This window comes from Curcuma longa, chromosome 14, assembly GCF_044706935.1.
Source record: "Curcuma longa cultivar G26 ecotype Majalengka, Jawa Barat chromosome 14, ITB_CL_G26_1.1, whole genome shotgun sequence".
Lineage (NCBI taxonomy): Eukaryota > Viridiplantae > Streptophyta > Magnoliopsida > Zingiberales > Zingiberaceae > Curcuma > Curcuma longa.
Genome location: NC_133874.1, coordinates 7,636,007 through 7,661,940, shown reverse-complemented (window position 1 = coordinate 7,661,940; position 25,934 = coordinate 7,636,007). Strand labels below are relative to the sequence as shown.

The 25,934-nt window shown below is 39.7% G+C and overlaps 4 protein-coding genes and 1 pseudogene across 5 annotated transcripts; 1 reads left to right on the top strand and 4 right to left on the bottom strand.

The window, feature by feature from the left end:
• Positions 1-7,021: 7,021 nt before the first annotated feature.
• LOC141845131 (uncharacterized) lies at positions 7,022-8,237 on the bottom strand. The gene has a single exon (XM_074733180.1). The coding sequence runs from the start codon at positions 8,108-8,110 to the stop codon at positions 7,124-7,126; it is 987 nt and encodes a 328-aa protein (XP_074589281.1). The 5' UTR covers positions 8,111-8,237; the 3' UTR covers positions 7,022-7,123.
• Positions 8,238-11,394: 3,157 nt separating this feature from the next.
• Positions 11,395-12,510, bottom strand: LOC141844843 (uncharacterized; annotated as a pseudogene).
• Positions 12,511-14,682: 2,172 nt separating this feature from the next.
• LOC141845226 (putative beta-D-xylosidase 7) lies at positions 14,683-17,855 on the top strand. The gene is given in 8 exon segments (XM_074733285.1): positions 14,683-14,880; positions 14,883-15,143; positions 15,249-15,548; positions 15,681-15,850; positions 15,981-16,078; positions 16,267-16,678; positions 16,776-17,128; positions 17,278-17,855. Coding segments are annotated over 8 exon segments (2,370 nt in total).
• A 112-nt stretch (positions 17,856-17,967) lies between these two features.
• LOC141845363 (uncharacterized) lies at positions 17,968-20,577 on the bottom strand. Its single transcript, XM_074733428.1, has 4 exons — positions 20,193-20,577; positions 19,385-19,977; positions 18,680-18,766; positions 17,968-18,304 (listed from the first exon to the last, which is right to left on the bottom strand). The coding sequence occupies exons 1-4, from the start codon at positions 20,418-20,420 to the stop codon at positions 18,043-18,045; spliced, it is 1,170 nt and encodes a 389-aa protein (XP_074589529.1). The 5' UTR covers positions 20,421-20,577; the 3' UTR covers positions 17,968-18,042.
• A 394-nt stretch (positions 20,578-20,971) lies between these two features.
• LOC141845170 (2,3-bisphosphoglycerate-dependent phosphoglycerate mutase 1-like) lies at positions 20,972-25,372 on the bottom strand. 2 transcript variants are annotated; one of them, XM_074733225.1, is made up of 9 exons: positions 25,137-25,372; positions 24,360-24,607; positions 23,956-24,179; positions 23,696-23,814; positions 23,463-23,619; positions 22,842-22,943; positions 22,641-22,760; positions 21,375-21,442; positions 20,972-21,265 (listed from the first exon to the last, which is right to left on the bottom strand). In XM_074733225.1, the coding sequence occupies exons 2-8, from the start codon at positions 24,604-24,606 to the stop codon at positions 21,389-21,391; spliced, it is 1,023 nt and encodes a 340-aa protein (XP_074589326.1). In that variant the 5' UTR covers position 24,607; positions 25,137-25,372; the 3' UTR covers positions 20,972-21,265; positions 21,375-21,388. The 2 variants fall into 2 exon arrangements, with proteins under 2 accessions (XP_074589326.1, XP_074589327.1); XM_074733226.1 differs by having other exon boundaries at positions 25,195-25,372.
• Positions 25,373-25,934: the final 562 nt, after the last annotated feature.

The window sequence follows — 25,934 nt, the reverse complement described above, 5'->3', positions numbered from 1 at the left end:
TGGTGCTTGGGGAGGTGGAGGCCGGGAAGAGCACGGTGGCCGGCGGAGGAGGAGTCGGGGGAGGCGCCTCCGGCCTCAAGCTCGCGGTAACGGTGGAGGAAGAGGGATAGGGGCTCGAGGTAGTCGTCGAAGCCGAGCTTGCGCATGGCCCAGAGGACGTCGTCGGCGGTGACGGTCTTGCGTTGCTCACGCTGGCACCGCTCGTTGGCCTCACTGGTGATGAAGCTGATGTACTCCGACACGCACTCTTGGATCATCTCCTTCGCGTCGTCGGCGATCTTGGCGTGCGTCGGCAGAACGCGCCGCATGATGCGGATCACGTTCGCGATAGGCATGAAGCGGTCCTGCTCCCGCACTGCTGGAGTCGGGGCTGGTGGTGGGGGGTACGGTTGGCCACCACCGCCCATGACATGGGTGGGCTCCATTTCCGCGACGGTACTCCGGGCATCTCCTCCTCTTCCGGCGCCGGTTACTACTGTAAACATTTCAAATGCATCACGGCAGGAAGAAAGGATCAATAAGCTTCACATTAAACTCCCTACAATTTAAAGGTTTTCAGATTTATAGTAAACCCAAACTGTTGAGATATTACATTCACCGCTATTTATTGTATTTCCTTTCTACAGTACTGATAACTTTTTGGCTGATTTTCAAAATTCCACTCAAAATATCCTTTATAATTTTAATTTATTGTGAAAATACTCTTTAATTTCAATGGCGTTTTGAAAGTATAAAATAAATATTTTGATACAAGGTGAGGTACAAAAAATATTAAAAGGCGTTCTGATATAACTTTGTGAGGAAATTTAAATATATGTAAATTTTGAGGGCTAAATGGTCAAATCCACTGCATGCACGCGAAAAAGCGCGGCCACAAAAAGGAACCGTCTCGTTGCCACGTCCGGATAGGACACGTGTCGAACGCAGGAGAGGCAGTTGACTCGCCTCCTCGAGAATCTAAAAAAGACAGTAACGTAAGACGATGCGCACGCGATTGGCGAGCGCCAACGAACGGCCCAATGCGCGGAGCACCGAATCCTACGCTCCAGATTGAATACGAAATTTACATGCGCGCGACAAGAAGCGGTGATTAACCTATCTTTCTTTTTCTTTAAAACAAAAACTCAAAAATAAAACCTAATTTCTTCAAATTTATGCTACTTATCGCGATCACATCCTCTAAAACATTTTTTTGTCTAAAAAAAATCACACACACACACATATATATACTAACTGAAACAAAATGCAAAATAACAAAGAGAATATTTCATTCTATACATATTCATTTATTCTCAAACAAAATAATCTCAATGCATCATAATGTGAACATACAAAATAGCAAAAAATGATCTCAAAGCATTATGCATGCATTAACTGTGTGATGCAAGAGCATGATATGAGATTAATATGAATATATATACATATCATATAGATAGCTAGAGAGCATGCATGTATTAAGTACCAATACACACACGTAGTGAAAAACTCAAGTAAATGTATATTTTACATGCATTCTCTAGGAGACAAAAATATAGATAATAATTATACAAAGGTTAAAAACACATAAGTAAAAGGATGATATTTTTTTAGTGAGATCAAGTGGAATAATTAATAGGAAAAAAAGGTTAGCTAGATATTGAGATAATTGCAAAGATAGATAGATAGATATATAAAATTTGGACCTGGTAGTGAATCCTGTTGGTTGCCAAGAAGGCCTGCACCACTTGCCATCTTCTCCCTAAAGTTGCCTCTCTCTTTGTGAAATGTGGTGGAGGAGGAGGAAGGCATTGGGGGAATAGTAATCATCTCATCACATGTATTTATACTACTTATTTCTATACGTGGAGATGGGACACCTTCCGCCAACTGGCAAAACCCTAGCTACCAGCATGCTGCCAGAAGAAATTAATTCTACCATTCTCATTTTGGCTCCTCTACTTTCATTAATTAATTTCATTATATATATATAGTCTTTTAACTTTAGTTAAGGATGACAATATATATATTGTGTGTTATACTGTTATGTATGTATCCTCGAAGCTTGTGTTGGTTGATGTAAAATTGTAAGAAATAGTTATATGAATCATTATTTTTTTACTCCTAAATATTAATAAATGTCTAAGAGATTGTATAGGTGCCTGCCGCTATACAGTATTATTATTATTAATGACTATGATATGAATGAAATGTTAAAAGTCAGGAGTCAAAATGAAAAGAAATTAAATAAGAATACAGGGGCCAATGAAGAAATTAATCGAAATACTTGGATTAATAAAGAAAAGATGGCAGCGAGTTGTGCTCACCGGCCGAGGTGAATTTATCATCCTTATAATAAATTTCTCAAAACCGTGCAGCTTGTTGTGGTCACCGTCCAAGCTCAACTTCACATCCTAATAACTCTCTCGATCATAATTATGTTTCTCATAAATTTCATTATTTACGTGAAATCTTATTTCCATTTATTTCGGCAATTTTTTAAACTGAATTCATCATAATTAATTAATTATAAGTATTAGATAAAAACAGTGCTATTTATTTTATAAATAAATTTAAATTTAACCAAATAATTAATTTTCAATTATAAAGTATATTACATTAGAATACTTTATTTTGGTTCGTGCATAATTTATTGTATAAAGTAATAACATTTTGAAAAAAAAATAATTTTACATAAATCTAACCTTTTTCAAATATACAGTTTTATTTATTATTTTCATTAAATAAAAATAATAAAAATTTTCTGGTGGACCCATCCATCATCTTCCTTACGCAAGCACACCGTAATTCAATGGGCCGATTGAAGCCCACTCACTTAAAGGCCCATGAAATTTGAATTGAATAAAAAAACCTCCTCAGCAAAATAATAATATAAAATTACTCATTTATCAACAAAATAAAAAATTTTGTCAAGCCACGACGCAACTCATCCATCACCAGCAGCGAGGGCCCCACAAATAGGACAGTGAGAACTAAAATAGGAATGACGATATACGAGGTGGATTGAGGATTGTATTTCTCATCTCGTCTCTGCTTTGCTTTGCTTTGCTATGCTTCTTTTAAAGAAGATAGCTAGCTAGCATGAATATAATTAACCACTAGCTAGTTCAATTAGTAAAATCATGAATTTATCTATTTAGCATCGGTCTCATTAATTGTAATTGTCGGCTGATCGAACAAAGTATAGTTATAGTCTGTCTGTCTACTGTAATTACGAAGTGAACAACTACCTATATGCTAAAGCAACATGTACGGTAAGTTCGATAGGTAAAAGCATAATGCAATGGATATATATATATATGTATACTTTTTTCATGTTGAACAGAACAACCGACATGGCTGGTTCAATCGGTAAGATCATGTGCCGGCATGACATGATCTATCTGATTTTCAAAACAATGTTCGCGATGATGGCAACAATAAGGCAACACAAAGTGGTGGTTGTGGGAGATGAAATGGCAACAATGGCAGGCAAAAAGTGAAGAGGTGAGGCAGCATAGGGATCGGGTTGTGTCCTTGATTGGTGCAGCTACTTAATTGTTCTAGTGAGGAAAAGAAGAAAAAGGCATGTAACTTTTTCTTCCATGGCTAGCTGATCGATGAGGCAGAGAGAGAGAGAGAGAGATCTAGCTGGCTGTGGTGGTGGATCATGCTGTCAAACGCTAACAATGGCAGCAGTGGGACCATGTCTCAGAGTGTGTGTATATATATATATCTGTAATGAGGAGGTGAAAGAAAAAACTGAATTGTTGCTGACCCATGATTGATATATAAATATATGTATGTACGTACGACGTATAAATTTAAGGTAAGGTTGAAGCAGTTGTTAAGTTATATAGATCGATGACATGAAGAGGGATGAAATTAAAGTTGCATGTACATGAGAATTTATCTCAAAGGAAATCTTCATTACCATGACCAAGGGTAATAATTATTACCCTACCCTTGTCGAGTTGGATTAGATTTAGATTGATCGTCGCCTAATTAATATACATACCATATATCTAACTCGAGAAATATATATAATCGAACAATGTCCTCTAATATAATGGAGACTTGAAACCAACCCTAACTTGAGTAAACAAGGTTAGATATATAGCTTAATTGCTGAAATCTTGTTAATTAGTGATCGACCTGAATGATTCATAAATGGCCATGTGGAGGGTGGGTTTAGGGTTTGCCTCTATTGAATTAAGCTGGCAACTGTGGAGTGCAAAGTCAAATGTGATATGTATTGCTGTGTGAGGTCCACTAATGTTCAGCTTCCACATTCAAATAGAGATCTAGCTAGGGGGGACCAAATGTCGACATCTCACTACATGTGTTGGTGAAATTAATGCTAAAATCTTTAAAAGAGTAAAAAAGTTTGCAATTTTTTTAATTTTCTCTCCCTAACAATTAATTCACGCAAAAAAACTAAGCAAAAAAAAAGTGAAAATGAAAATAATAATAATAATTAAAAAGACACCATGTTGTCCTTTTAGCATGCATGGGCCTTGACTTCTTAATTACTTGCCTTCTATTGTAGAAATATTATGTTTATGCAGATAGGATATATTACTTACCATATGTGTTGAAGAAGAACAATTTGGGTCAATTGCATATAATTGTCTGACTCACTTTACATAATTTAAGGAGAATCTAAGATCTATTTGTTTCATAAAAGTATCTTTTCCCAACTTTTATGTTCCATTTCACTTAAAATGATGGCAAACTATAAATAAATAAATAAATATATATATAATTAAATTTGAAGAGAACTTGATTTCCTCTCACCCCTCTGTCGTTCTCAATCTAACTATCACAGGTATAAGATATATAGATTTTATGCGAGACAAATTAAATGGATCGATGTTTACTTAAATGAATATCTGCACCTTTGTCACTAGCAATAAGAAATGATCAAAGAAAGTTACTGCACTTAATTAATCAGCAACTTGAAAGTCTTATATGAAAGATATCGTCTTTTCTTCTTCAGAAAGTAGAAATCTAGCTAGTGAACCTACATTACTTCAATAACTTGTAGGAATGGGTCTATTCTAACCTAATTCTTTGATTCACCAAAACAAACACAAACACGAAAAAGAAATTAAAAATGCATGAATCATGCAGTGGACCAGGGCATTATCAGAAATAAAGCATCTGATTGTATATTATAAATGTCAGTGCAGAAAAGAAATGAAGATAATGATAGGATTCTTTGGCGATAGCAGTCAAATGATTTGGGCGAAGAGAGGACATAGAAGTAGGGACAAGAGAAGAGACAAGGATCCATGTAGCTTCTCAGTCTGCTGGTCGCAGTCATTATGCCCATTTTGACTTTGTAGCGGGGTGGGTTATGTTGTGAGCACTCAGTGACCAGCTAGCTATTTGTTCAACCACACCCACTATCACAATCCAAAGAATTCAAGCCTACCAACCAACCAACCAACCAAGAACCCTAAAAAGAAATCCACCAACCACATCCTTTTTATATACATCCACAATTTTCTAAAATGAATTATCGGATTATTTGTCTCGACCAGCTTAGAGCAGAGGTCTGATAAAATTGGAGTGTTCAACCAACTCCTTAGCGCCCATGTTAGTATAATACTGATTGATACTCCACGCTGAATATTTGGATCCACAATTGTGAATCTGAAACATGAGACTTATTGCAGGTTATATTAATATCGTATATGCTTGACTCATAGAGAACGATAATAGTGCGAACATGAGATAGTATGTGGGATCACAAGCAATGCCGACCAACCTTGATAGCTTAGATAAGACAATTCTACTTCAACCAAAGAAACTTTTTTTGAATCAAGCTAAGTGTTGTTGTTGGTTGTTGTCACAGAGAGACTAACAAAAGGAGTCACACTCCCTCAGTCCCTTCTAGCCAAGCTAAGTTGGACATCTCAACCTACACTATGGTTCATCAATATGATCGTCTCACCTCTAACAACTTCTGACCACTTTGAATGAGTAGAATGTTGATAAAGCATAATTATCCACCTTGAACGAGTCACGCCAACTTCAGATGAACTAGATCAACAACCAATTAACCTTAGCTCGGGCATGCTAAGTTGATATATATGTGGTTTAGCTCGACCCAAGTGCTACCACCTCAGAGACCAAGATGAGTTCTAAAATAATCGACTCATCCAAATTCAATATTACTTATACCCATACACCTACCAGTCCTAAATGGAAATCTAAACCATATTAGTAGACAATCGGGAGACTCCATAATCATATTAAAGGCTTTTGGTTGGCAATAACTCAGTTTATATAGCAGTTCAAGTTCATAACTCAACCTATCATGCATCTTCAACTCCTAGCCTTTTCAGCTTCACATTTTCAAAATAAATAAGATAAAAAAAATTATTCAGTGTACTCAGGAGGCAGGTTTCAGTGATGAATATTGAGTGCGACTCTGTTATATCTAAATGGCTTCTGTGTCATTAATTCATTATGGTATTGACAGATGAAGAATGAATGAATGAATGGTAGTGCATAGATATTTATATTTATATCGACAATGCTATTGTTTTCTAGGCTTGATATATCAATAAGTTAGATAATGTAAAGGCGAAATGAAACATCACGCCGATGAGGTTATACAATGAGCTGCTATCTCTGACAAAAGGCAAAAGAGAACAGGAAGAGTAGGTGAAACATTTGCCAACCAAAATCACATCACAAAACAAGAAAAACGCTAATATAAGGAAGAAAAAATTGTTCATTTCATCACTGTCTATAATGTGATATATTATAAGATATTTATAATGAGATTATATGTAAAATGATTGATTGGTTCGATTGCATGATTAATTGCACCATGAACGTCCATAGTTTCCATGGCCGGTGTGAAGTAATCGCACCAAGGATTATTCATATGGGAGATGAAAACCAACGAATAAAACGGAATCCCGTTGTTTTCGACGTATAAAAACCGATATAAACCGGAAAAAAAAAAAGGAAAGAGAGGCTGAGGCCTGAGAAGGAGAAGTGATCAATGATAACGTAACGCGTACCGGTATGTACATGAGAGGAGAGAACCGGGAAGGGCGTAACAAAAGCAACGAGCGCCTCTTCGTCCAGCTAAAATACCTCTCCAAATGAAATCCCTAATTTTAATGGATCAATCGGACGAAGAACGAATCCACGACGGCTCTGCCGCGTTGTCGCTGTTCCTTCCGGCAACCTCCGCCTCTGGTTTTTCCCCGATGACTCGTTCCGCCGCCGGCGCGGCCGACGAGGCGTAGGATGGCTTGCAACTGCCGGCCACACTGATGTGTGGTCGCGAGACGCCAGCGCCAGAGAAGTCGACGCCGGCCCAGTTGGAGGTGGCAGGGTCGGGAACGAAGAGCGCCGAAGGAAGGGCCGGGAAGTCATCGGAAGCGAAGAAGGTTGGTGGGATCGGTGGGTGGAGGAGAGAGTGGATGTTGGGAGGGAGTTGGCTAGGAATAGGGTTAGATAGGGCGGCGGAGGCCGAGGTGGAGGCGGTATTTGTTTGGTTTAGAGAAGGGGGAACACTAGGAGGATTGGGAATGGGATTGGTGAAGGAGGGAGGCGAGTGAGGCTTGTGGAGGAAGGGGCGGAGGAGGAAGGGTGACACAGCGGCAGAGGAGGAGGAGGGGTGGAGGAATTGGTCGATGCGGGGGCGGAGGAAGAGGGAGGAGGAGACGGAGGGGACGGCGAAGGGGGCGGCTGGGATTCCGGTGAACTCCTGGACCATGGCGCGGAAGTTGGAGGTGTCCGTTGTGAGCACCGTGGTCGGGGCTCGGCGCGAGGCACGGGAGCGCTTCCTCGAGTTCCGAGGAGGCGGAGCCGCCGGAGGATCGACCTGCGCCTCCACCGCCGCCGTTGAAGGTTGGCTTCCTGAGGCAGAGGGGAGGTGCGGAGCGGGGGAGGAGGAGGAATCATGGTAAAAAAGGGAGTAGTAGTCGAGGAAGTGAGAACCTACGGAGGAGGAGGAGGAGGAGGAGGGGGGCAGCGGAGTCGGAAGGGCGACGCCGGAGGGGGAGGCGGATGTGTGGAAGAAGGCGGAGAGGGAGTCGACGTCTTCGCTACCGCCTCCTCCGCCGCCGGAGGAGGAGTGGAGGCTACTGGTGTTGCCGGAATCCATAGAAAATGGTACGCAATTTCTATCTATCTATTTCTGGAAGTTTATTTAATTTTTAGAGTGATTTAAGTTGATGGAGAAACGAAGAAGACATGGCATGGAAATGGAAATGGAAATGGAATAATAATAATATTTAGAAGAAGGAGAAGGAGAAGGAGAAGGAGAAGGAGAAAGAGAAAGAGAAGTCTGAACTCTGAAGCAGTGGAAGAGAAAAAGTAGAAACTCTTTCTCGATTGGGAATTTGGGATCAATAAATACGCAGAATAAAAAGAATATAAATAAATAAATAGAAAATAAAGAAAATGGCAAGGGGCAGGTTCTATGTAGCTTCTATTTTTTTTATTATTTACTTTTTCCTCTTTTAGTTTTTGTTGGCGGCTTCCACACATATTGCCACTCTTTGTTAAAATAAATATTAAATGAATAAATAAATAAATAAATACAATAGTTGGGAAATAGATGAATGGGCCGATGATATTGGTTGGGTAAAGGTGGGCTCAGTGAACAAGGATGGGATTATTAATTGGCAATGCAAAAGCTAGTTAGATGATTAAAGTGTGTCGTTGGTTGGAACTTGGAATTATCATACTCTAACTCTCTAAGAATGTTTATGGAATCATAAATGCTTATCTTTGGCCAAAGATAAAACTTAAATGCATGTTTAAAAAGTCTGTATTGTTGGTTAAGAAGTACATATTTTTAATTAATAATGTGGTAAATGGGAAATGGGTCTAATGAAAAAACAAGTACTAAAACTTAATAAATGAACGTCAATTTAAAAAAAATGAAGCGGATGTGGCCGAATAGTAGTCCCTAAAAAATTAAATTTGACCCAATAATTAACGTACGAAACTACGAATCTAATCCCACCTAACTCGATTCACAAGAATCATCAGGAGAAAGAAATGTTGGAATTGGATGTTAAAATATTAAAGAGATTCTTACATTCGAGCCGATAATAATACTGCTTGACCGTCATATCTTAAAAGATTATGATAGAACTAATCAAATGTTACAGTAGCAATGATATCATCATAAATAGATAGAACTATTTGTTTTCCTAGTTTGTCATGTCTTGATATCATCGTGAATGGGATAGGACTATTTATTTTCCCACTTTGTCATGTCTTAGATGAACAAGGTTTTATTTATTAGGAATTGGTTTTACTAATTAAGTGACAAAATAGATAAATTATTCTATGAATGGACTATATATAATAAATTAATTTTCAAATGAATAAGAAATTATTTGAGTGAAATCAAACTGACCTAAATAGATCTGTGATGCCGTACAAAGAGGTTAAGATGATTAAATTGAATTTCCAATTAAATTCAATAGGCTTGGGTTTAATAGTCAAAATTGATCGAGAAGCAAAAGCTCCTCTATAGCAAAAGGTAGAATCCGACACTCTATAGCAAAAAGTAGAATTCGACACTGTAATGGCCCCACACAGCCAGCAAGAAGCAAAAGTGATTAGACAATGCACGTTGTTTAGGCATAAAAGAATATTTGCTAAAGTGATCATCTACTCTTAACTTCAATTCCTTTCCTCCTCTAGAGCTTCAAAGTATTGAAAGGTCATTAGGGTTCCTATTTTGAATTGAGGATCTTTATATCTTGAAAAATAATCGGCAATAGACCATTAACACTTGGTTGTTCAACCCTTGCCCAATAGACCATAAACACTTAGGTGGTTCAACCCTTGCTTCGACCTTATAAGTATCTGAGAAGGTGTGTTAATTATCCCAAGGAGTATCTTGAGGGCTAACGACAATGACCATTATATTAATTTCAAATGGATGAATCAATCCAAGGGTGTTTGGGTAACCAACGATTACATGTTAATGATGATTAAATTCAAAGTGTGCGCTATCTAACATCAAAAGTGCATTAACTACTCAAAGGGGTAATTAAGTCTACTGGAAGGTTGAGTAAGTCTACACCAAGAGGTGCACCTATCCTATCCTAAGGAATATGATAACACGAAATTAAGGATGCCTAGACTATATATTCAAAGTGGTACGTACGTTAAGGGTGCCTTAATTTAAAAAAGAAGAAGAAAAGATATCTACAAGGACAATTTCAGCATCTCTAACAATAGCCTTAGTTATGTGTTAATTGATCATTTTTCTTAAACATAATTGTAGGGATGTAGTGCTGAAATGTCAAGATTAGGGTGATCGGTGAACAGTTTGTAGTGTAATAGGAATCCTTCTGCATTTGTAGCAAAAGGTAAAACCGTCACTTTAGTGACTCTTCCAAACAGTAGACCTATATTTTCTGGAAGGGGATAAATCACAAAGGCGTCCAATAATAATAGCGTCTGCAAAGAGTGAGGCAACCAGCGTGAATCCCTCTGGATACCTTTATTATAGGGAGAAAGAGAGGAAATCCACATAATACAAGGAATTGAATGATAGCTATAAGTAGCTAGCAGACTGTTTGGTTTCCAAAGTCTTCAGTAATCAATCCTCTTTGTTAACTAATCTAAACTAATTCAAGTATGATTGATATCACATTCTTTGAAAAGGGTGCATGTTTCCTTGAATATGGAGGATACTAAACTCGGATATATGATATGATGTTGAACTAGTTATTTACTTTCTCACCTATTCACTTTCTCTTGATTAGAAAGTGTTATGATGTTAACTATATATAAAAGATGCAGTTTGCTAGTTGTTGTTTAACTGATTTGAATCTTAGTTAGAGAAATAATTAACCTAGAAGGGGTCAATAGATGTTAGAGGAATTGGTAGATGGATTCAATTCCGCTAACCTGCTTGCTCAATTGAAGTGCATGGATAGTCAAGGGAGGGAGGTTCGGCAGAAGTACATAGAGTTCATCAATGTGAGTTCTGAACAAGGTGCTGGATTGGTTCTAACAAAGGGACATTAGATCTTCCTTTGCTTTCAGGTTCTAATGGAATAGCCTCAAAGCAAATTAGTATATATTTGATACTTGTGTAATTAACGAGAAGTTGTCATATCTTGGCTAGTTATCCAATCAATTTATGTAATAATTCTTGCTGTTGAATGAGAATTAACCCAGACACATTAATATAATTGAGTCCTATTACCACTGCTGATATATCATTTAATTTCAATTCATCCAAATACGTGTATACGTGTTGATGGATAATTTTACACACATCAACGTAACCATGCAGATGCAGGTCTTGCCGATTAAGATTGACATCAATTCCTTCCTTGTAGAATTTTCAAAGAAATTAAAAAAAGTTGGCAAATGGTGACAGGAATTGGGGTCCTCCAGAGGCAGCAATATTTCTCAGTAAACATCCATTCCCTTCTCCACTCTCGCTCCTCCGCTGATGCACCTCGAAGGAGTAGGGGCACTACTTCCTCCGCCTCCGCCTTTCTCCCCTGCATCGCCGTCGCCGCCTGCCGCCTCCTCCGGTTCCTCCTCCTCGTTCAGCGTCTCTAGCTGTTGCCTTTTCCTCTTCTCCGCAGTGCTGCACGCCGAAAGTACCACCACCAGCATTTTCAGCCCATCAGCGTTAATGCACCAGAGCCCACTGGGGGTCGCCGCCGTTGGTGACGTCGACGGCTCCCGTCGCCGCCCCGTCTCAATCACGTCCAGAAGGTCAGCTATGATCTGCACGCTGGGGAGGGAGGTGCCGGCGGTCAGGTTGAGGTGCTTCCGCGGGTCCAGAGCGCCGGTGAGGAGGGAACGAGAGAGCAGCTTCACCACCGCCGACGTCCTCACTGCCAGCTGGATCGAGTCCGGCGATGCAAGGCACCCGCTACTGCTGCTTGGATCGACGGTGACAGTAACATTGGTGAGCTTCTTGATCTCCTCGTAGGCATGCGCCCAAACATCACCTGATTCACCTCCGCACGCAGAAGAAATACCTGAATGGAGCATACAAACTTGATCTTGGCGCGCCGAAATAAAAAAAAAAATTGAAATAAAAATTTGATCTCGGCGCGCGCGTGGGGAAACGGTTGAAGATTAAAACTGATCGCACCTTCGAGGCACCGGAAGGCGCAAAACCGGTGGAGCATCTCCTCCAGCGTTCGGCACTCGTGCTCGTAGGCGCCACCGGAGCAGAGCAGCGAAAGGCCGTAGCAGAATCCCGGCATGGCGAAGGCGTACCTTCTCGGAGCTGCCCGGAGGACGACCGCGTCCCTTGCCAGCGTCCACTGGTGATCCCCGACCATGCAACTGACCAAGCACACGGGGGAAGACGCCACCCGGATCATGTGCACAGAGAGCCGCCCAGTGCGGAAGACCTGCCTGCCGCCACCGTCCTCTCCCAAAACGATCAGCTTGGCCGGCATCGCGCTCTTCGCTTCCGAAGGCAAGCAGCTCCGTATCGGTGCCCTTCCGGTACGTGGTCGTCTTCCCTATTCTCACTTTGCTTATTGCTTCCCGTGATGCCATTAACCAGTAATCTAAGCTCTTGCATGGACGTAAAGCACGACTTCAACAATTAATAGTTAAATTTACTCGCTAGGAAAACGAAATTACAGGAAGACGATTTTCCTACGTACCAAAGCAAGGATGCCAAGAGTAGAGTCTGGAGGTTAATTTGGAGAGCGATGATCCGATGGCATACGTACAAGAAGGTAGTACTCGTTATAATTATAGATTTACAGTCAAGCGGCATTCATCCACATGGCAACTGGGAGGAGACTACGTGGGTAGAAGAGGAGGACGTGGTGCGGTGCGGTGGCAGCGATGCATGGCAGCCAGAATTTCAGTAAGTGGTTGAATTGTGAGCAAAGATCGGGGTGGTGCTTGGGAAACGGTGCAGTGGGCTGGACGACTCCTGAAGAAGCGGTGGCTGTTGTCGGTCGCGAAGGTGGGCGACCGAATGAATGCCGAGGCGAGGAGGAGGAGGAGGAGGAGGAGGAGGAGGAGGGCGATGAGGAAGAGGAGGAGGGAATGGTGTCTGGGGTTGCCGCTTCGAAGCAGCCAGGTGGTGGTGGGAGTTGGTAAAGATGGTGAGCGTGGATTGGGATTGGGCGGAGGCGAGGCGAGCTTCCATGTGTTCCTCGTCCTCGGCTTGCGCTTTAACGCTCGTACCCACCCAATTAAAAAATTGATCCTACGGAATATATAAGGAGTTATTTTTCGAATAAATATTTTTAAATAATTATTTAATTCATATTTTATAATTATTTTTATTATTAAAATATAAAAAATTATAGGGAACATTGATGTGAATTCATCGCACTTGGTTAATGTTCATTTTGATTGATCCATTAATGTTCATTTTAAAATAGAATCTAAATCAGTAGCCCGATCCGTTGTAGGATAGTTCAAGTCCCGGCAACGGAAGACAATTTTTTGTTGGGTCTAATTGGGCCGTTTTAGCCTATTGTTAGCCTAGCCCAAACAGGCCAGGTCCACCCAAGCTGATCAGGCACAATTCATGGACCACTCAATCTTGAACCAGATTGTGCTTGAATTTTGACAAACATAAAACTTATCATTTTCGTTTAATTAATATATTAATATATAGCTTATAATAGTCATTTTAATATCGACCAATATTCCATTCATCCTTCTAATTAACTATTTTTATTTCAAAATTTTTAATATAAGGTGCTATCTCGCATGTTCTATCTAGTAAAGTTTAAACGAGGGAATTAATTAAGAAGGGTAACTTAGAAGGTCATCATCCCTTCTCCAAGAATCTTCACGCGTGCACTTAAACTTTACACTTGCGGCCACTACAAATTAATAAACTTTGCCTCCCTAGCAACCTCTCGCTCTTTTCCATCCTTGAAACATTAACTTTTGCTTTGCTTTGCTTCAAGCTAATCTTATTCCCATCCCTCTTTCTCTACCTTTTCTCTTCTTAGTTTACTTCGTTTTCCCTTTTTCCACCAAAGTCACAAGAACACTACCTTTTTAATTATTTATTTAATTAAAATGTTCTCTCTTTTTTTTCCTAATTAGGTTGACTTTTGAGGGCCTTGAATAGCTAGGATGGCATGCCATTGGCTTCTACTGAAGTGGTCATATGGCGGTGATGATAGTGACGGAGTATGGTCATGGATTATTGCAAAGGGAATCCGCACTTCATTTCCTTGTGAGGCCGAGTGCATGCGTTGCGTTTGGTGTTGGCCAAATTTTGGAGAGAAAGGAAGGATCAGTTTATGTATTTTATTTTTGGTAAACTACTATATATAATAATAATAATAATAATAATAACAATGAAGTACTCTTTGTCATGACATCTTTCGTCCTCTTTAGTCAAAAGCATAAAGCATAGTTTTCTACCTTTTGTCCCATTTCTCCCCTTCCAAATTCCACCCACCTCCCTCTATTTAATTTTGTGCTCAATATATCCAATTTGATCCCATTCCTCTCCATTTTCTTCTTCCTAACTCTAGAGGATTTTTCCGCAAACTAAATCTCATTTGAAATAAATGATAAATTGAGTACTTATTCATGAAAATTTTGAAGATTATTTTAATCTTTAATAAGAGCTCATTTTACAAATAGAAGTAATTAATTTAAGAGCAAAATCAAAACTTTCCTCTATTTATATCCCTCCCTCCTTCCCTCTAAGGGAAACCAGCAATCTCATTGAGCTCCCACATCATGAGAACTGATCATGCGACTTCATTTCACGCTTTCATTTTCTTCCTCCATCCTCGGTTCCATCTCTTTCTACTACTACTACTGCTAGTTGTGCAACCATTTGCATTAATCTCTTTAGCGCAAAGTACTCCTCCATTCTCGTGTGATCCATCCAACCCATTAACCCAAACCTTGACATTTTGCGATGAGGCATTGCCTATTTGCCCATCAGCAAGAGAGTGGACGACTTGATCATGAGACTGAGCTTGGAGGAGAAGGTTCCTCAGCTGGGGGATGTGGCGGCCGCCATCCCAAGGCTCGGCGTGCCGAGCTACAAGTGGTGGTCGGAGGCATTGCACGGAGTGTCGAGTTGGGGACGTGGCATTCACTTCAATGCCACCATTAGGGCAGCCACCAACTTCCCTCAAGTCATCCTCACTGCTGCCTCCTTCAACCCTCAGCTCTGGTATAGGATTGGCCAGGTCAGATTAATATAATTAATGCTTATAAAATTTCAATTTTAGTTTCAATTATATCTGTCTCTTTCTCTTTGTTCATGGAATATGGTGCATATATATATATTACAGGCTATTGGGAATGAAGCTCGTGCAATTTACAACGTGGGGCAAGCGGAGGGGCTGACGTTTTGGTCGCCCAACGTGAACATATTCCGGGACCCAAGATGGGGCCGAGGGCAAGAGACCCCCGGCGAGGACCCCACGACGGTGAGCAAGTACGCCGTCGCCTTCGTTAGAGGCCTCCAAGGCGACGCCTTCAGGGGCGACAAGTCTCCAGTGCGGCTCAAGGCCTCCGCTTGCTGCAAACACTACACTGCCTATGACATGGACGACTGGAAGGGGAATGTCAGATACACATTTGATGCCAGGGTAATTAATTAATTAGTTAGTTCAAATCTAAATATCTAATCTAATTAATTAAGACATATAATTAATTAATTAATTAAAACTGTGTATCTTGTTCTGAATTATATATAATTAATGGCATGGGTTGGCTTGCAGGTAACAGCTCAGGACATGGAAGATACTTACCAACCTCCTTTCAGAAGCTGCGTGAAGGAAGGTGGTGCGAGCTGTATCATGTGCTCATACAATAAAGTTAACGGAGTGCCGACTTGTGCCGATTACAATCTTCTCACCAAAACTGCAAGAGTTTCATGGGGTTTCGACGGGTATAATTAATTAATTAATTAAGAATTGAAGATGTAAAATGTGATTAATGATTTATGCATATCTTCCTAGCTAGCTAGCTAGCTCAAATTAAACAATATAATGAGTTTCCGTACGTTAACTGACTGGCAGATACATTGCTTCGGACTGTGACTCAGTCGCTCTCATTTATGGTGCCCAGGGCTATGCCAAGTCGCCTGAAGAAGCAGTCGCAGATGTTCTCAAAGCCGGTAATTAATTAAACAAATCTCTACTTAATTAATACGTCCTACTGTATATATATACCCAATCAAATTCAAACATATATGCACGTACGATGCATGTTGATTTTATATATATGTTAAGTAGAAATTTAGCTAGAGATGCTAATTAATTAATTAATTAATTAATGGCGACTGGGGGTGATGCATGAGATCAGGAATGGACATGAACTGCGGCGACTACGTACAGAAATATGCTGCGTCTGCAGTCCAAAAGCAACTGCTTTCTGAGGCGGACATTGACAGGGCCCTGCGCAACCTCTTCTCTTTGAGGATGAGGCTCGGCCTCTTCAGTGGCCTTGATCCGCGGTACTCGGCCGGGAGCATCTCCGCCACCCAAGTTTGCTCCAAAGAGCACCAGGACCTGGCTCTAGAAGCGGCTCGAGACAGCATCGTCCTCCTCAAGAACAGAGCCAATCTCCTGCCTCTTTCCAAGTCCAAAGTCAGGTCACTCGGTGTGATCGGCCCCAACGCCGATATCGGATATAAACTACTGGGTAACTATGGAGGGCCTCCTTGCCAAGGCATAACTCCACTCCGAGCACTACAGAACTACGTGAGCGATACCAGGTCACGTAACATTATTCTTTTGGTAGCTAGGGGAAACCCTCCTCAAGTACCCTAATTAACATGCGACCACTTTAATTTGTCGATCGATCGGCTGCAGGTTTGTGGCAGGGTGCGCCACCACTGCATGCAGTTCCAGCTCCAAAAACGAAGCTGTGCAGTTAGCAAGGTCAGTCGATTACGTGATCATGATCATGGGGCTGGATCAGGATCTGGAGAGGGAGGGCCTCGACAGGGTAGACCTCCTGCTCCCCGGCATGCAGCAAACCCTCATAAGAAGCGTTGCGAGAGCAGCAAGGAGACCCATCGTCCTGGTGTTGCTGTGCGGCGGCCCCATCGACATCACGTTTGCAAAGGTCGATAAGAAGATCGGAGGCATCTTGTGGACTGGTTATCCTGGGGAAGCAGGTGGATTAGCAATCTCACACATCATTTTTGGCGATCATAATCCAGGTAATATATTAAAAATTAAGTCCAAAATTAACTAACCATGCATACTCGATCGCCATGATGTATAATTAACCAATTAAACTAAAGAATTAAGTTCCAAAATTTAATTACTAATTGGCTAACTGATCTATCTCTTGGTCGGCATGCAACAGGGGGAAGGCTACCTGTTACTTGGTATCCGCAGGAGTTCACCAGGGTGCCGATGACAGACATGAGAATGAGAGCAGATCCGGCCACTGGATACCCCGGTCGCACCTACAGGTTCTACACCGGAAAACCTGTTTACAGGTTTGGCTTTGGCCTCAGCTACTCCAACTATTCCTACCAATTCCAAGCCAAATCTACGACTTCAATCTACCTGAACAACTCAATCTCGACGACGACATCAGGCATTCCTATATATCAGATCAACAGTTTACGCTCCATCACATGCAGAAGCCTGGAGTTCTCAGCTACACTCAGCGTTACGAACCACGGTCCCATGGCAGGTAAGCATCCAGTTCTGCTCTACTCTCGCTGGCCGAGCGTCGAGCATGGAAGGCCGGCGAGGCAATTAATAGGTTTTAAGAGCTTGCACTTGGAGGCCGGCGAGAAAAGGAACGTGGTGTTCTCTTTGAGACCCTGCAAGCACCTCAGCAGAGCCAAGAGTGATGGAACAAAGGTACTGGACAAAGGATCTCACTTCCTGATTGTCGGAGAAGAGGAGCATGAAGTTAGCATCAGTTATTAATTAACGAGATCTGAATAGCAAAGCTCATGCAAGAGCATAACTAGCCATTACATGTATCAGTGTTCTACTATCAAATAATTTAAAAGATCTGAAAATGCAAACTATTTATAAAGCTAGCTGCATAATAGACTCTAACACGTACGTAATGCATACGTTCTTAAAATGGGCAGTGAGTGTTGTCTGTAAACTATTTTACAAGATTTAAGCATCTAGCTATAACAAAAACTGAAATAGAAAGCACGAAGACACAAAAATACAATAGTATTACATGCCGTTCTGAAACAAAAGAGCAATGACTCACGCTCACTTCTTTGTTGTATCCAAAATTAACAAATACAAGCCCGGGCTTTTGACCACTAGTCCATGTCATTGCAGGTACAGTTACCTCTCGGGTACCATCACTGTGTGTGTGATCACAGAATTTATGGGAATGAGCACTGAATACGATCCTGGAAAAGGAAACTAGCCATTTAACAACTAATTTTATAAGCTCTCACAAACATCGCAGAGAAAATGACATTCTGACTTCATCCTCATTTCACAAAGCATATTTCGAATGAACGTTGTTGAAGTGACACTTTCCTGCTACAATGTGTTATTAAAAGAATTTTCTTTCTTGCTACAATGGATTAATGAATTTTTGTTACAACATGAGAATATTTTAAAACATGAAACATGAGGAAAAGGGAACCCAAGAAGAATGTTAACATTAGCCTAGAATAATTATTTTTCATAAATAATCAAGAATCTTAAAGAAATTTATGCATACTTCTCTATAATGGCACAAACAAAGTCCAAAGCAATCATTTCCACTTAACACCAACCTGGGCTTGAGTGCCTGAAGGACGTACTCAGTTTCATTAACGGGGACAGTCTTCTCCAGGACATATGGTCCCAAATCCTTGAATTTGCTGTCAAAACAAAACACAAGTTGTAAATGTTTAGTATTGATGCCTAGTTTTAAGGGCACATAATCTCCTGGCATGTCAATAATAACAGCAACTTCATGCAATTAATTTACCTTGTAATGATCACTATTCACCATAAATTTCTTAAACAAAGCATGGTTTGAAAGAAAGCAAAGCACACGGGTTATACATGATGGGATAATAACTATGCATGTACTGGAAGACTGAGTTTAGTTTTGAACACGAATCTTATTATATGCAATGGCAACATACTAAGCTAATTGCTAGAGTTGAATGGACAAAATATTTGAAATAATATTTCAAGTTACAATGAATTAAACTTCACATCGATGCCTTACCTCTCATTATCCTTAATGGATCTCCAAAATCTGCATCAACAATCACATAAAACTTGTATTACCATGAAACATTGTGAATTTTCATTACTACATGGAATTTCTTCCACCTAGCCTATGAACTGTAATTTTCACAGTTGTTACTCTATCCTAGCCTGGCAAAACTTTATGAACAATTTGGCCAAACTGAACAATGACAGAATTTCGATAATTCAATGTCAACAGACAACACAATTGCAAAATCAGAAAAGTAACGCCTCAGTACCTGTCTTTCATCCTTGTTAAATCAACATCTGTGTGTTTGCAAATTCCTTGATTTACCTCAGTGACCCCCAAAATGCTTCTCTTTTTCCTGTGAAGTGGAAAGTGAAGTAACAGAATAGGACCAGAACCAGACTCCATCTTGTTATCTCTCCACTGAAAGTTATTGGACCTTTCTTGCCTTAAACTGGGTTTTGCTAATATTTCTGTTTCTTTTGCTCGATTTCTTAAAACAATGCTTTCTCTCTCAATGACCTTCTCAACTCTAAAGCGCAAATCATTGGTGCCACAGAGCAATGCAACAGAATTAAGGGAAACAAAACTGACATTGCCCATTTCGAATGAGCTGCAACCAGATAATCCTAAGTTAGGTAAGCTGCTCACAATTTGACTGGCAAATTGTTCATCCAACTCACTGCACTCCCCAATATCTCTGTCCCCCAAAGCTATATGAAGCGGAAGCCCCACGAATGGACCTAGAATCCTATAAAACTGCTGCAGAACTGTTCGCCACTTGCTCTCTGTCAGTTCCCATCCTCTCGCAGATACGTCACCTAGCACAACAAGCATGTCGGGTCTGAACTTCTCCAAGGATTTCTGAAGATGACACACACGAGCATGAACCAAAGCACCAAAATACACGCTATTTGTTTCAGTTGTGAACCAAAGAAAAGTAAAGCTCTAAACTTTGTTTCCATTATAAAAATTCCAAGTTCAGAAATTTCCTATTGTTTCTTTCTAACACTCAGCAAGTACTTCAAACGACTTCAAATCAGAAAAGAGACCGGGTCAGACAAAGAAACGAGAAATACCCTAAAAAACTTGGATTTGAAGGGATCCCTAAAGAAGGTGTCTGTGTAGCCGGCGTCGGATCCCAGCAACAGAAGGTCCGCCACCATCATAACCTTCAGATCATCCGAGTGTCTCTCGGACTCTCCCACTCGTCCGGACACAACGCAGGAAGGCTCCGAGATCATGTATTCCACCGCGACGAGGGCGAAGGCCAGGAGAAGCGGCAGCAGTGGCTTCAGAAACGACATATCCTGCGCCGACAGATATTACACGACTATGGATCTCCGGGAAAGATTACGGATTGAGCCGCCGCCATGGGTGACCGAGCTCCACCGCTTCTCGTCCTCGTCGTCAACGGGAGGCGGAGGAGCTTTGCCAAACCCCTCTGATTTCCCAACGAGTCGAGTTACTCGTCTCGTGGGGAGTAGACGAGAACCGGTTAATAGAAGCGGCCCGGTTAATCAGCTTGAGCCGCCCGGTCCCTGCTTGGTTTAACACGGAATTTTGAAAACTAGGTCGCGGTCGATTTAAGTTGTTGACTCGGGAATTTGAAAACCATACCATAGCACACGGGAGATTTTTTTTTTTTTTGATTTTTTTATTAAAAAAATGGGAGATTAATTTTCAACTTTTTATTGCTCTTATTCAAAATTTTTTAAATATTATTTATTAAAAAAATAATTATCACGATAGGAAACAGACAGACGTACATCAATAATAATAATAATAATAATAATAATAATAATAATAATGAGCTGTAGCATTAGTTTTCTGACTAATCAAATACGAGGGTAGTGAATTAATCAACAGTCAATCCTTGTGTTTGCAGATTCAACCTAAAAAATTTCCTTAGAAGTTGCGCTATAATACCACCATATATCTTCATCAATCATCAAAAGAAAAACAAAGAAACGAAATGGCAAGTTGCAGGATCTTCCATGTTCCACAGAACTAGCTCTTAATTACAGTAAAAGAGAAGGAGCTGATTTATTCTACTATACTTCAGGAACTAATCAAGACACTGGAAAATGCAATTGTGGTGAAGCTTTCTTAACTTCAGGGAGAACTCATCGAGGTGTTCAGTAGCAGCAGCCTGCAAAGAACATATAGGAACGCAAAGTTAGTTTGGCTGCGTATGAGTAGTAAAAACTACAATGAAGATCAAAGAGAAGCTTCTTAGCTATCATTGCAGGGCTTATTACCTGTCATCGTCATCTTATTCGAACATTTCATCGAGCTTGTCTAGTTTCTGCCTGTAAAGAGCCAACCTCTGCATTCAAGCGTAAGAGATTTGTGTCAGCCGACAAAAGGATTAGATATCAGAAATGCCAGTGTAATTTTTAAGCAATGTACTTGGACTCGTGTATGGGAGGGATCCAAGTATGTGACAGGGCCATTCGCAAAATTTGTTAGTCCTGATCAATGGCAATATCGTATTCAATGGGAGTGTCGACACAGATATAGAGGGGGTAAATTAAAACTCTAAGTCTCTGAGCCTTTAGCAATGAATTTGCAGGTCCTTGGATGAACGAGTGCAGTAGTGGTTAATCTATAGGATGGGATGTTTAAGAAACCAATAGCGGCAAAGAATTGTCGAACAACTAGTATCCTTAGTCCAACTGTAGATCAAAGATCAAGCTTAACCAACTACGAGAGCTTGGATCACAATAAACTGCTAACATACAATCAGAAAAACTTTTTCTGTTGATAACTCGTGACAATCTAAAGTACAGCTGGTTCAAATCTACTTTTATACAATGTAGGACACTCATCTACTTTTACTGAGAGAAAACTATGTACACTGAATGAAGTTGAATTGTTTATCTTGGAAGGTGGACGATGCCTTCTTCATGAATTCTAGTTGTATCTACTGACTATAACTTATCTGATAAAATGTAATCAATCAATCTCAATCTTCTTATACTATAATTTATACATGCCAAAAAGAAATAAGACATGAATTTTTGAATATGTTCGTGCCTAACAACCACAAGGGTGACAAAAGAGCAAGATTAGAATTTCACTTGTGGTCTAAATCTACTTCACATCATAATCACAATATGGTTACAATGATTGTGAAAAACTATGAATGCCCTCCTGGAAGCATTTTCAATGCCATGACAAGAAAACTTGTCCTTTTTTTTCTTAACAGGAGGAAAGAAACAGAAGTGCTTCATAGAGCAAAGAATTAGATTCTTAAAGAACATCTATCTCATCAATATTTCCGAGTGGGGAGCTGTTGATGGTAGTTCCACTTTGTTTCTACCTTGATTTTCTTTTACATATATAATTAATCTATTAGATCGTAATGCATCAACATCCCAAACTAAACCCTATTATGCTCATTTTTCATAAAGCAGTTGCCTTTTATGTAGATTATACAGAGAGATTATAGCAACCTAAAAGACAAGTATAAAGTATTAATGCAACGAATAGAATTAAAGGATCAATTGTAAAAGAATTCATACTCTGGTATAAGCATAAACACCAGCTTCAGAAGGAGGAATTGGGCTGCCTCTCCGAACAAACTTCTCATTCTTGTATATGTAAAGCATAGGTATGCCAGTTGACAGTTCAAGGTCGATGACCTGAAGACAAAAAAATAGTTTTAATTAGATGCTAAAATCAGTTCAATCCACAAAGCTTCAAATGATAACCCAACTCCTCACCTCTTGAGAAGTCAATTTGTCCAGGTACATAATGATGGACCTGAGAGAGTTTCCATGTGCAGCAATCATCACATTCTTCCCATCCAAGAGTTGAGGTACAATCTAAATGAAATTTCAAAGGCCAATGCCATGAGTATTAGATAATTTACTCTAATGAGCAAGTGTGCAGCTGATGTAGCTCAACCTCAAGGTATCACAACTATTTGCTGATAATGATGCGATATTTTGTGAACATAAAATCAATAAACGGTGTAACTGAAAATACACAACTTCTTAGCTAGGCAATCAAAGGCATGCTGAGTCTATCATGGGCAATAACACAGTACGTGAAGACAAAAGTTTGACCAGCACAACTTAAGGAGTGTTGTTGTTATGCATTTGGTAGAAAACAACTTTAAATGGATCTGATGGGAAAACTTAGTACTATTCAAGTAACAATTTATCTGATATGAACCATTCTTTACATAGCTAACAAGAAAGAATGTTAATTAGGAATTCAAGTAAAAGCTTCAAATTATTTGGGAAAAAATCATTTTTTCCAATTACCTAAATCAATTCTTTAAAACTGCAAGGAGAAAAAAAAAATATGCCAAACAACATATTCATTTAAATTGTCCTTACTTGATCTCTAAAATAAGCCACAGCTCTTTTAGCACACATCTCCAAGCTCTCACCATTTGGGGGAGGAACATCATAGCTACGACGCCACTCATGAACCTTCTCTTTTCCAAATAACTCAGCTGTTTCTTGTTTGTTGAGACCTTGTAACTCACCGTACCTAATGAATAATAAGGATGAAGTTCTAATGTAGAAAATAAACATGTCTAAGACAATGGTTCAGAATTGCTCATTACATTCTTTCATTCAGTTGCCAAGCTGTTATCACAGGGATGGACTGCTTTTTGGTCTCTTCGCTGTATATCTGACTCCATTTCTGGGCCTGTTCATTCTCATTGTGAATGATGATTGGCACCTAAATGAAAGTCAAAACAAGTGTAAAGTTAAGCAAATCATTGACTAGTCTTATTGATTGTCAATGTATTGAGAAGATGCTTTTGATAAGAAAGAAGTTTATTTTGAAAGTAACTAGTTAAAAGGACAGGGAATCAAAAACCTTTTTGCGGCGATGTTCTGATATCGCAAGCATAGCAGTCATTTGGGCACGTATAAGTGAAGAAGTATAGATCATGTCAATTGGTATATTGCTTATTCTTTTACCAGCTTGAATTGCCTCCTCCACACCCTTTTTAGTCAATGGTACATCAACACAGCCAGTAAAGAGGTTTTTCTCATTCCACAAAGACTCTCCATGTCTGATCAGGATTAGTGAAGCTTCCACTGTGAAACAATCAAAAGATGATTTCCATTAGATGAAGGTACCCTTTCATAACTAGAAAGGAATCAGCAAACAAGAATTAGATTTATCATATATATTTTCAATCACTTATCTTTGTTAGGAGATATACATTTAGCAGAAAGATAAAACTTAAAGCAGGGTAAAAGGACTTAAAACATTACTTGATTTTTTCTCAGAATTGCCAGAATTGCTGTTTGATGGTACTTCAATTGGGTCAGCAATGGAGGAATGTGAGCTTGATGCATGAACCACATGCAATTTCAAGCTTGCAGGAAAGTTTTTTCTCTTTGCATGGAACCGCATGTCAAGGCTAAAGCCCATAGAAACCATTTGCAGTGGAAAGACATGCTTGGATCCCTGTGCTTGAATGGAACTGGTAGCATGAAGACATGTTGCTGCTGAAGCCATTCTGAAATCCAAAACATTGAAAAAAATAGAGGAAAATCTTGTCAGTTATACCATCCATTACTTTAAGGAAGAAATTGGAGGGGACAAAACTTCTTACCCATATAACAATAACTATGCTGTAATAAACAAATTAAATCTTTGCCCTTTTAAATTTCTAGCTTGACAGAGATGATTATATAACATAAGAAAAGAAGGAGAATGAACTGAAACTAGAGCATAATAAATTGCAGCGGAATTTCTAAGAGTCAAAGTACCAAAAAGGATAACAAAAAAAAAAGTCCAAACACTTTGATCAGAAATTGTAGCACCTTCAATACATTGTACAGATCATCCTTAAAAAAGATAACAATCTAATTAATTCATGAGGGAACCTAATTTCAAATGCATTTGAGATTATTCAGAAATAACAAGGGTGGCTAGATTCTCGGCAGATTGTAATCATTATTAATTGCGTCTGTGATTTGTCCCCAAATCTTCGCATTCAAGAACACATTACAAGAAACGAGGAGAAGGAAGAGTCCCGGCGTCACCTTATTCGGGTACACAGAAAGATCGGCCTGGAAACCCAGAGGCCGCAGGATCGCACACCTTTTTTTAGCGCGCTCGTGCAGCCCCCGCCAGCGGAGACGACTTCGATGCTACCGAGGCCGAAAGCGACGGATTTGCGCAGGGTTGATTGTTGAAGTGGGGGAAAACAAGGACGAAGAAGGCTGAGGAAGCAAAGTTCCTCCTCGGAGAAGGCGATCGCAGGTGGGAGAGCGATTAGCAAGCTAACAACAACGAGAAGAAGGTGTTTGGTGGTGCAAGTTATAGCAGCGTCGCCAAAAACGACGAATTCTTCGCAAATAAATAAATAAATAAATAATAAAATCGTGTCAATATACGTTTCACCATCATATTTTACCTTATTTTTGGAAATATTCCCATAATTTTGACCGCATTTGGCTCCTATATTTTCCAGCTCGTATCACTTATCTTAACATAAATAATTTTAATATCAGATATTACATAATTCTTTTTAAGAGCTTTCTTTTATGAATTTTTTATTTGTTTGGATCGAAATACGAGTTCATTTTACTTTTCCCTTGATTATGAAATTTAAAGAAAAGTGAAGTGGTAAGTCAAATTTTCAAAAAAGAGACAAAATAAATGAAAAAGCGTTTCATGACAATTTTGTGCACGTGTCGTTTTCTAAATTGATACAATTTGACAATTTTATAATTCAAAACCCAATTAATGAACATTAAAGTTAACTATACTGCCTTAAAAAGTGGGCTAATCCACTATGTTAATGTTAGTTTACTTTCTTATATGAAATGCAATATTAT